The 11443-nt window shown below is 43.4% G+C and overlaps 1 protein-coding gene and 1 pseudogene across 1 annotated transcript; both read left to right on the forward strand.

Annotated features, from left to right (window-relative positions):
• Nucleotides 1–308: 308 nt before the first annotated feature.
• LOC136496795 (uncharacterized) lies at nt 309–5974 on the forward strand. The gene is made up of 5 exons (XM_066492552.1): nt 309–478; nt 1704–1867; nt 4027–4144; nt 4219–4447; nt 5549–5974. Exons 2-5 carry the CDS (start codon nt 1722–1724, stop codon nt 5575–5577), a joined length of 522 nt encoding a protein of 173 aa, XP_066348649.1. The 5' UTR covers nt 309–478; nt 1704–1721; the 3' UTR covers nt 5578–5974.
• Nucleotides 5975–7624: 1650 nt separating this feature from the next.
• Nucleotides 7625–9311, forward strand: LOC136496793 (berberine bridge enzyme-like Cyn d 4; annotated as a pseudogene).
• The last annotated feature ends 2132 nt before the right edge of the window (nt 9312–11443 follow it).

Genomic DNA, 11443 nt, shown 5'->3' on the forward strand with positions numbered 1-11443 from the left:
TGCAGCCGACATAGGCCGTGTGGACCGCCGCTTGTGCCTGCTGAGGGTCTATTTGGAACGCAGGAATTTCACTAGGAATTATACAGAAATTTTACAGAAATCAGTTCAATTTCATAGGAAAAATGCGGGCAACGAGAAAAAAAAAATCATGCATTCCAAACATGCGCCGAGGAGCGTCGCCGATTCACCCTTCTCGTGCAGGTGTGGGCTCCAACTCACTTACATGTGGGTCTGTCTACCTAAGAAGAAGCCCAAACAATAAGCTGGACACTAAACACATGCTTTTTTGTATGGAGCTTTTTTAGGAAGTGGCTTCTTTGGCCAGCTCTGAAAAAGCCAGCTTAAGCAGATCCAGACAGGGCCGACTGCGCACCCTGTTCGACCGGTCCTGGCACCGCCTCTCGATCGCCGCGCTTGGCCCTCGATCCCGTCGCTGGTGCCACGGTTGGGGGCTTGATCCTGCTTCACACCGTTTCAGGTGGTTCCCCTGCCAGATCCGATTTGTTTTAATTCCATTGCGCTGGTTTTGGAATTTGGAGTGATTCTGGGACTTCCTGCTACGCCCGAGTTTGAGTTCTCGAGGGTTGGGAGAGCTCAGAACTAGGCGTCGATTGTGGGTGTGGATTTGGTTGCCGTGTGGGTCTGAGGCGGTGTAGTTTTGATTACCTGGTAGTTTGCTCGTGGTGTGTCGATGTTAGATTGCCGTGTGGGTCTGTTGTCTAGCTCATTATGTGCATCAGTTACCCATCTTGTTCTATTAAAATTCACTATTCTTTCAGAAGCTTCGAACATGCTACTGTGGAGATGAGTATTGTGGTTATATCAGATTTTGGAAACAACAGCCAATGAAAACTTTTGATTCGGTGAATTTTCTTCATATTCGGCTGACAGAATTTTGACTGAAACTGGCTGAATTGTGGTGAGAGAAAACACTGTTCCGGCTGAAAAAAAGAAGCCGAACAAGCTGAATATGGGGTAAGCCGAACGGGGCCAAGTTTAAAGTTATAAACACTTTCGGGGATGGGACGGTCAGATGTATTCATACCAAAAATTTTACTATTCTAGAGCATTTTGCCGCCTCATTCAGTAACTCGAGTGTTCAGATGGCAGAAGATGATTTTTTTTTCACCTGAAATCTTATTTGCACAATAAACATGCATCTTTGTATGACATTTCTAGCAGCCCAAACAATAATTACTGTTTGTCGGTTCACTGAATCTTGGTTGAAACTGGCTGAAAATCACTGTTCTGGCTGAATTGTTGTGAGAGAAAAACACTGTTTCGGCTGAAAAAACAAGCCGAACATGGGGTAAGCCGAACGGGGCTGAATCGTCTCTAATTTGGTAGTTGAGCCTCACTTAGATGATGGCATCAAATGTTTGACATTGATGTTCTACTAGTTAACACGAGTTGGTTACTTTTTATCTGGATCATGTTCATCAGGGTAGCATTCATATGTAATGCTGTCCATGCATGTCAATCCCAGGGATTTCTTTTGTTGTAAATTTGCAATAGTTCGATTCATCTAATCTTTGATTATGTTATCAGAGATCTGATTGTTGATTTTTTTTTTCAAACTTGCCTTTTTAATTTTTGCTTCTCTTTGTTTATGCAACAAAAGTTGTGTTAAAGTCTCTTGTTTATTTGCTAGAAAATTTAGAATTACAAAGTCCCTAATGTTATTTCTTCATTTACAAATTTAGACATCCTTGATAAACCTGATGGCTATCGCGGAGAGCTGTGTTGACGCGGTGGTCATGGAGATGGTGGCGGTCTACTGTGGTGGCCTCTACGCCGCCAAGCCAGAGCTCGCCGCCCGCCGCATCGAGGCCATCGGCTTCCAGGTCGGGCATCAGCTCTCTGAGAGGTACGACCAGAAAAAAAATACTTTTTTTCTCCCATTCTGTTCTTCATCTGTTCACGTGCCTGAACCTTGATTGCTTCTGCTGGGTTTCAACTCTAGCCTACCCCAACTTGTTTGGGACTTAAAGGCTTTGTTGTTGTTGTTGTTGTTGTTGTGTTGTTGATTCTGTTCTTCATCTGCCTATTTCTGCACTCAGGTTCCAAGTCCAAACCTTAACCGATGATCTGTCACCCTTGTGTGGTTCCGGTTACTGATATGGGTAAATCTCAAAATGTTTCTCTTAGTTGTGGTCTAGTTGGCGCAGGCTCTTAGATTTGGTATTACGATCCAGCCTAAACCTCATGGTTCCGGTGCCTTTTGGGAACCTTACACGAATGAAATTTTCGCTTGCCTGTCCAAATCGCCATTGTTTTAATCTGCATCAGGGCAAGCAAGAACTACTTGATTAATGATCGCCATCCAAGTGGCACATTTTCAGTAAGTTAAGGTGTTAACCAAAAGTATCACCCTTTCTTGTAAACAGGCACAAGTATTGTTCCACAAGGGTCTAGTTATCTATAAATGCTATAGTAATTATATCAATCGAGCACACGTCTAATCAGGGACGCGGCTGGTTAAAATCTTCTCATATAGTTAAGTTACTGAACCATTCACCAAATCAAGTTAAAAGATTCTATTCCTGTCATTCTGTGGATGCTAGTACTGTTGAGGTTCCTAAAGTTTGCTGTTTGACATGTTTGATCGTTGGGCTGTGCCGCATTTGCCTATTTAAAAAATTGAGCTAGTTGTACTTTGAAGCTCATTTGAAGGGTTCATACCCAGCATGTATGCTCTATCTATTATTGTCACCACCTTCGAATAAGTCTAATGAACTTTACCGGGTGCCTAACATTTTTTTAGTTGAGAAGGCAATTTGAGCATTTTGTATAGCTTATCCCTTGAAGCAAATTTATAAACTCCATGAGGTCTAGCTTTACGGAACTAGCGAGCAAACTAAGTACCCACCTTTCTGGTTGTAAAAACTAGTTGTATATTTTTGTATAAATCTTTTGACATGTGGTTGTAATTGTTGAGGGAAATTTGAATGACGCTTCAGTTTTTTTGGAATTCATCATGGAGCGAACTGACTATGGGAGTTTAGAACCATCCGTATTTCATAGCCACATTCTCTTATCGCGCATCTTATAATGCCATGAGCCCATGATTGATAATATGACATGTTTCCTCTGAAACCATTGACGGCCATAGTTAATACTTTTGTGCAAACTACATAATTAGTCTTTACTGGAATACATCATACACTGGATTGATGAACTGCATTTCTTATGTTCTTATACTATTCAATGAACAATTTTAGGTCAAGTTAATAAATGGAACGTTGCCTTCACCACATGTCTCTTTATCACTTGCTGTGATTTTATCTTTTTTTTTCTCCTAACTATAATATGCTAACTGCTTTTGATATGCTTGAATTTTTTTTCCTACTATTTTCTCCGTTCCACAAAGAGTTTATCTGTAGCAATTCTCAGACATATTAGTAGCATGGAGAAATGACTTAGGTCAGGTGCCCTAATTAATGCTGTTATTAGATGTGGTTCTCATGCATGATGTCTTTTGGTTAGAGGCAGATCATTACCCTAATTTTCCGCATGCAAACAGCATGCTGGCTATTTATCTAATAGGGCAACATCTCCATATATACTTTTTGTGGGGAAAATTTTGAATAGTAAAAATAAACTCTTTATGGGCCGAGGAGAGTACCAAACAAATTATTGCATCAATTTTAAAGTTCAGAAATTTATCTCTCTGACTTTTAGATGTTCTTTATTCTAATGTTATATATGGGTTTCTTATTTTTTTTTCTCATAATACATGCTATTCTTTTTCTATAGGTGATCTTCATCTTATTTGGTGGATGATTATATATATATATATATATATATATATATATATATATTTGTAATTTTGCATACATGTTTACTGTTGTGCTGTGCTGCTTTACTTTTTTAGAGCACAAGGCCTCTCTGCCTGTAACGTCTCAGGCACAATATTTTATGCTCTGCAAATCTGTTTCAGTTTTCTGCATGATTAATTTTTTAGTCAGTGCAACGCTCCAATGCATGTACTTCTGCAGACTCAACCAAAATTTTGTTCTTATTCAGATATACCATGGAGCGCCCTCGATTTAGTGATCATCTTGAAGCAATCAAATTTATCTGCAAAGACTTTTGGTCAGAGCTGTTCAAGAAACAGATTGACAATCTGAAAACAAATCATAGGGTGATGCAGAAATACCTCCTACCTGTTTTTCCTTCTTGTTAAACACTGACATCTCTTGACTACTGTACATGCAGGGTACCTTTGTCCTTCAAGATAACCATTTTCGGTGGCTTACTCGTGTTTCTCTAGATCCATATACAGAGAACACAGATTCAACTGAAAATGATTCTGCAGCATTGGGTGATACTGCAGCCCAAACAACTACCATGCTTCTGTATTTCCCATGCGGATTGATAAGAGGTGCCTTGACCAACTTAGGAATTCCGTGTTCTGTCTCTGCTGACATGTCAAACCTTCCATCATGTAAGTTGAGCTATGCTTTTTCCTATGACCTTTTGACATGTGGTTAATTTTCATCATTTGATGATCTGTTGCTCATCTTATATCAACCACTGGAGTCAAACAAGTACCCAAGTATGGTGCTTATTGTTCAGAGGTTGTCATGATGTAAAAAGTTCGATTTTAATATACTATTGCAATGTGTAATCTAGCAGCGAGGGCTGTGCAAAGTGAAATGTTAGAAGGTTGGATTCAGACATTAAAATCTACTCCCTCCATTCCAAATTATAAGACATTTTGGCTTTTTTAGATACTTTTAGTATGTATCTAGACAGTGTATATCGAAGTGCATAGCAAAAGCTATGTATTATAATTTGGAATGGAGGGAGTAGATAAATTATGGTTTATTAATTTACCTTTTATACTCATAATCAACTAGATAAATTGTTGCCTATGATATGGTTGTGTGACCTTCAGATTTGGTCTGTTCCATGCCTGTTACCATCATTGACTCATTGCCTAAGAGTGCATCTCCTGTATTGGTGCCCATGGAGGCATGGGCAATTATTTTTGGGTACTATAGATCTGTACTACCCAGTACTCATCTTAGCACATTCTTTTGGTTTTGTGGAAGTACGATACGTGGTGCTTTCATGCTATTCCTTGATTATTTCTAGCGTTTATGCAAACGTTTTTCTGTTATGATCCTTCAATTTCCATTCAGTTTCAGCTGGGAAAATGTTTTTAATGTTTATAAACAATCTGGATTGAGTTAGAAGGAAAATTTCATTCTTTATACTGAAACATCAAAACAGGGGCCTCCAAGCCTCTGAAGAACACATTGTTGTGATGTAATTTAGGCTCTGGTGAATTAAGTGGCAGGAATTCCCTGCCATTCCAAAGGAAATCTTGTTGGGTTCTTATTTTCTTCTACTTTAACCACTTTGAGATCCTGTTGGCATCTCCTAATCTATTCCATGCAGCTCGGAAGAGCACTGCACATCTCTTCATTCACTTTATACTGACAGAAAGTTGCCTCTCCGTTTCATATTTTCAGTGCCTATTGTATGAATTTTGCCTTATATGAACTCATGAAAGTTATCTAAATTGTGTTCTTGATGACAGGTTCGTTTGTGGTGCACATAAAAACATGAACTGTGAGAAATGATACAAGTACAGTATGAAGATTTGACAGTACCTGCTTGTGGTTCAAGCGGGTTGAACATTGAAGACAACAGAGTTTGGGCATGCATTAGATGTATTGTGGTACTGCATTTTAGCCTGGGAAATACTCTGTGTAGCTGTTGATTTCTGTTCCCTTTTCCTCCAGCAATTGCCTGTTTTCACTATCTCAAAATGATTTTCCCACCTTCTCTTCATGACCATATTCCAGAGTTTAGGTTGGTTATTACTGCACTCTAGGTAGCCACCGCTGGCACCATTGTGAGGGATAACTATGGTTGTTGGCTGCATTAGGTTGTATCCCTGTGGCCTGTGTTTGGTTACCTGCCTTTTCGAGGTAGCACTCTTCTTAAAGCATGATTCTTGCCATGGTTCGTGGGCTAGCACTCTTCTTAAAGCATGATTGTTGCCATCGTTCGTGATCTCGGGTATATAGTTTCTCCCGTAGCGGGCAGCAGCAGGCCTTTACTTGCCAGAGATTGATTTTATGGCTGTGCCTGTGCTCTCTAAACTTAGGGGGTGTTTGGCAGGGCTTTTCTTGGGGGGCTCCTTCGGAAACGGCTGTTTTTATTTTTACTGAAAAATGGATCTTACCAAATGTTTGGTAGGGCTCCTCCGAAGGAGCCGAAGCTGAGGAGGAGCCCTACCAGTACACTGGCTTATAGGTATTTACAACTTCAAAGTTCTGTTATATTTGCAACAAGTTTATTCGGCCGTGAATTTTTGTTGCTCCATTCTTTCAACGGACATGGTCTTGCTGTGAAGTTCGATAACAAGATAAAGTTATGTGTTGTCTTCAGGGTAATTAATATAGAGCTAAATCGGTTTGATGCACTTCTTGAGTACGGAGTACGTATTTCATGATGTTTTCTGGTTCCATGTTCATGACTGAAGGCAAAAGGGAAGCAAAAAAGCAGTGTACGGCAAATGTGGAAACTGCAGTACCAATAATTACCCAACTCTGTCAAAGTTCAGTTGTGGTACCATGATTAATCGATTGTAAAGTGCAAATTAATTAATCCAGTCTTCATGGCAAAATTTAAAATTTAAAACGGAGGTGGGAACAAGCACCGGGTGTGTTGGAGAAGAGCTACCTACCGTTCGATTCATCAATTGACAACAGCAGGAATAGGCACCACTCCATGAGAATAGATCGCCAATTCTTCTAGGTTCTTTGGCCGACGGTTAGAGCCTTCTCCTGGGGTGATGAATGGAAACGGTTTTGGCTTGCTAAGGAAAGGCCACCGGCCACTGACATTGCTGGGCATGACACAAAGATTGACATTATTAGGGGAATAACTCTCTTCCAAGTGTAATATCTATGCAATCTCTACATATATAAATTGGGAAGAAGTTTCATTATACAAGGTATCAACTATAGCAAATATTTAATCATAGTGATTAGCGGAATGTACATCGCAAATTCCTATCCTCAGGCTTTACTTTCCAACTACTATTGATAAGAGTTCTCGCAGTTAGCCAAACGAGCTACGCGCTACTCACTTCATTCCAAATTATAAGTCGCTTTGATTTTTTTTTTATATATTCACTTGTTATGTTTATATTAGATACATAGCAAAATGAATGTATCAAAAAAAAAAAAAAATCAAAAGAACATATAATTTAGAAACGAGGGAGTAAGTAAAAGCTTTTAATCATTAAAGTTGTACTACACGATTGTAGGGAAATACACGATTGTATGGAAAGAAGGAAAAGGATGAGCACACAAAAAAGCTTGGGATGGCACCGACGATATAAATCGGCATGCATGCTTCGTGTGGTGAGTATGAGTAAACTAAACACGATTGGGTCTTTGGATATGCTTTGGCAGTTTGGCGTGCTCGACCTCCACCTCCATCCATCGGAATGGCTGACGCAGCTTTTGCGCCCGCGTGCCGGCGTGCGTATTCCTGATGGTCATTTTATACACCAAGACACCAAGTTGTAGCTGCAACAACTCCATCGTCGGCGAGGCGGTGTATATATGCGCCGTGCCTGTGCGACAGCCCAATGCAAGCTACAAGTATACAAACACACGTGGTTACTTAGGAGGGAGTGCGAGTGTGTCGCACGGCGCCAAGGATGACGACGACGACGACGACGAAGAAGGCCGTGTCCACCGCCACCATCATCTTCTGCTTGTTCTGCTGCTATCTCCCCGCCGCCAGAGCGTCGTCGTCGTCGGCTTTCCTCAGCGGACGACTTCGTCCGATGCCTCTCCACGGCCATGCCGACCCAGCTCGTGTTCCCGAGAAGCTCGCCCTCGTTCGCCTCCGTGCTGGCGTCGTCCATCCGGAACCCCAAGTTCATGGTCCCCGGCACGGCGCGGCCGCTCTGCGTCGCCACGCCCGCGACCGCCTCCCACGTCCAGGCCGTCGTGCTGTGCGGCCGCCGCAACGGGGTGCGCCTCCGCGTGCGCAGCGGCGGGCACGACCTGGAGGGCCTCTCGTACCGCTCGGCCGCGCGCGCCGACGAAGAGGACGACGGCGCGGCCTTCGCAGTGCTCGACCTCGCGCGCCTCCGCGCCGTCCGCGTCGACGTGGAGGCCTCTACCTGCGTGGGTCGACTCCGGCGCCACGGTCGGCGAGCTCTACTACGCGGTGGGCAGGGCCAGCGGCGACCGGCTGGCGTTCCCGGCCGGCCTGTGCCCGACCATCGGCGTCGGGGGCCACCTCAGCGGCGGCGGCTTCGGGATGCTCCTGCGCAAGTACGGCGTGGCGGCCGACCACGTCGTCGACGCCCTGCTCGTGGACGCCCGGGGCCGGCTGCTGGACAGGGACGCCATGGGCGCCGACGTCTTCTGGGCGATCCGTGGCGGCGGGGGCGCCAGCTTCGGCGTCGTGCTGTCGTGGCAGGTGAGGCTCGTCCCCGTCCCGTCCCGTCGTCACGGCGTTCAAGGTCCCGGTCTCCGTCGACCGCGGCGCCGTGGGCGTGCTCACCAAGTGGCAGACGGCCGCGCCGGCCTTCCCCGACGACCTCTTCGTCAGGGTGGTCGTGCAGGGGCAGGTCGCCGAGTTCCAGTCCCTGTACCTCGGCACGTGCGCCGCTCTGCTGCCGGTGATGCGCAGCCGGTTCCCAGAGCTCGGGCTCAACCGTACCCACTGCAGGGAGATGACGTGGCTCCAGTCCGTGCCCTACATCTACCTGGGCAGCGGCGCCACCGTCGAGGACATCCTCAACCGGACCACCTCCCTGGCGGCCTCCAGCAAGGCCACCTCCGACTACGTCCGGGAGCCCCTCGCCGCGGCCGCCTGGGCGGAGATCTTCGCGTGGCTCGCGAAGGCCAACGCGGGGCTCATGATCCTGGACCCGTACGGCTGCCAAGATCGGCAGCGTGCCCGAGTCCGACACGCCGTTCCCGCACCGCGGCGGCGTGCTGTTCAACATCCAGTACATGAACTTCTGGTCGGCGGCCAGCGGCGACGCGGCGGCGGGGACCAAGTGGATCAGGGACATGTACGCGTTCATGGAGCCGCACGTGAGCAAGAACCCCAGGGAGGCCTACTTCAACTACAGGGACCTTGACCTGGGGCAGAACGTCGTCGTAGGCAACGTCAGCAGCTACGAGGCCGGCAAGGTGTGGGGCGAGAAGTACTTCAAGGGCAACTACCGGAGGCTCGCCATGGCAAAGGCCCAGATTGACCCTCACGACTACTTCAGGAACGAGCAGAGCATCCCTCCGCTTGTGGCGAGCAACTAGTGACGGTCGATGAGAAAATGGGCACCGTATGTCTGCCTGCTTACTTATCAACGTGTCAAACTTCTATACTTTCAATCAATAATAACATGATCAAAGAACAAAAAAAGCTAGCACAAGCCTGGGGGAAACAACTATATTACAGGAAACTAGCACAAACCTGATCAAACACACACAAAAAAACTTCTTTTTCAAATCTGTCTATACTATATTTGCTTGTTTCACAAGCAACTAGCGCTCGGTTGTTAGATCCATGTAGAACACTCGATTTCCATCAGCAACAAACTTCGGTTGTCTCAAAAAACCGTAGCACATGAATTCTATTAGGGCCCCGCTCGCTTTACTGAAAAAACAAGCTGAAACATTGTTCTGGCTGATTTATTGTAAGAAAAAAATACTGTTTCGGCTGAAAAAAACAAGCTGAAAAGTAAGGATTATAAGAGAAACGAACATGGCCTACATTCAAATCAACACAGCTGCCCACAAAAATAACAGACATAAATTACAGGAAACAAATCTAATGCAAGTATAACCTTTTCCAATGAAACACCTTTCACGAAATAAAATAAAATAAAATCCAAGAATTACACCACGCTGATGATGATGCTAAAATTACATCGGATAGGTTGATGTAATTTCTGTGCAAGTGAAGAGTAAAATAGTAGAGCTCAATAACTAAGATGAGAAAATGGCCTATTGAAACAATCAACAGCCTATAATAAAAGCCCAGCATCAGGAATCCATAGGAATATTAGAGATTAAAGGCTTGGGGGAAGAAGCAACCTGTAGAAAATAGATCCGCTCTGTTCAACACAGAGTAGGGGAAAGCTGTAGAAAGCAGATCCCACCTCAACGTCAAATAGGCTCCGTTCGGTTTGCTGAAACTTGGCTGAAAGTGGCTGAAAACACTGTTCTGACTAAAATATTGTGAGAGAAAAATACTGTTCCGGCTGAAAAAAAGCCGAACAAGTCAGATATAAGGTAAGCCGAACGGAACCATAAGAACCAAAAAAAAATGAAAATTGAAGAACTAACACTAGATAATATACAAAGAGCACAAGTTTTATTCGTACCTCAACAACCAAGCTGAGTAGTCCAATCTTTTGAATCCAATTTCCTGGTAGGCTAGTAGACTGATATCTCCGAAGAATGAACATAGAAACAAAGAAGCAACTCGGATGAAAAACTAGGAGAACATAGATCCACTGAATCTCTAACCTTGAGAGCTATAGATAGATTGAATCAGATCAAAATATAATAAAGATTTCAGTCAGAACCAAATTAATATAGACATATTCTTGTATTATGCATTGAAAAATACCTGAACCAAGATTTCAACATAATAAGAGTATAGATTCAGTCAGGATACTAAAACTGGATACTAAATCTTTATGATGGTGCAACTTTATCCTAATGACATATCATTTAATTGTAAATGCATGTAAACAATAGGGAAAAAAATTGATACTGGAGTAGAAAGTAGTACAAAAAATTGAAACTATGGATGAGCATAACTTGCAGGTTATATAAATGTCCATAATTAAGTTTTGGTTTAGGAAATATCCATTTACCATAGAGTTACTAGAATACAAGTCAATCCTTCTAATTTAACATTACTAAATGTATGTCATCTATTACAGGTACCATATAGTTATACACATGCAAATCAAAATTCAAATCCAAACTTTGATCTCACAACAGAAGATGGGTTAAAAAAGTGGCAAGAAACACTAGAATTGATGTATTAGACTAACCAGGTACTAAATTAAATATTGCATCAAGTAATCATTTACACAGTAGAACTAGACATATGTGAATCTCACAACAGAAGAAGTATATATGTGATGCAGGACGGAAAGAATGCATTTGCAAATTTTGTATTGACAAATCTATCAGACATTAGTTACAATGATAGAGACGAGCATAGTAGGAACACTATTTTTTTGGAAACAAAAGATTTTATTGCATCCTAGAAGCAGTACATCGAGTTGATACACAACTTTGGGATGAAATGCTCCCAGCCTCCACCTAAAGGATAGGCACACAACTAAATAAAGAAAAAAGACCGAGCAAATTCTAGTGACATTCAATCCTAAGACTAGATCACCACCCATATGCCCGGGTAAAGATATTCTTCGCCA

This window comes from Miscanthus floridulus, chromosome 12, assembly GCF_019320115.1.
Source record: "Miscanthus floridulus cultivar M001 chromosome 12, ASM1932011v1, whole genome shotgun sequence".
In the NCBI taxonomy this organism is placed as follows: Eukaryota; Viridiplantae; Streptophyta; class Magnoliopsida; order Poales; family Poaceae; genus Miscanthus; species Miscanthus floridulus.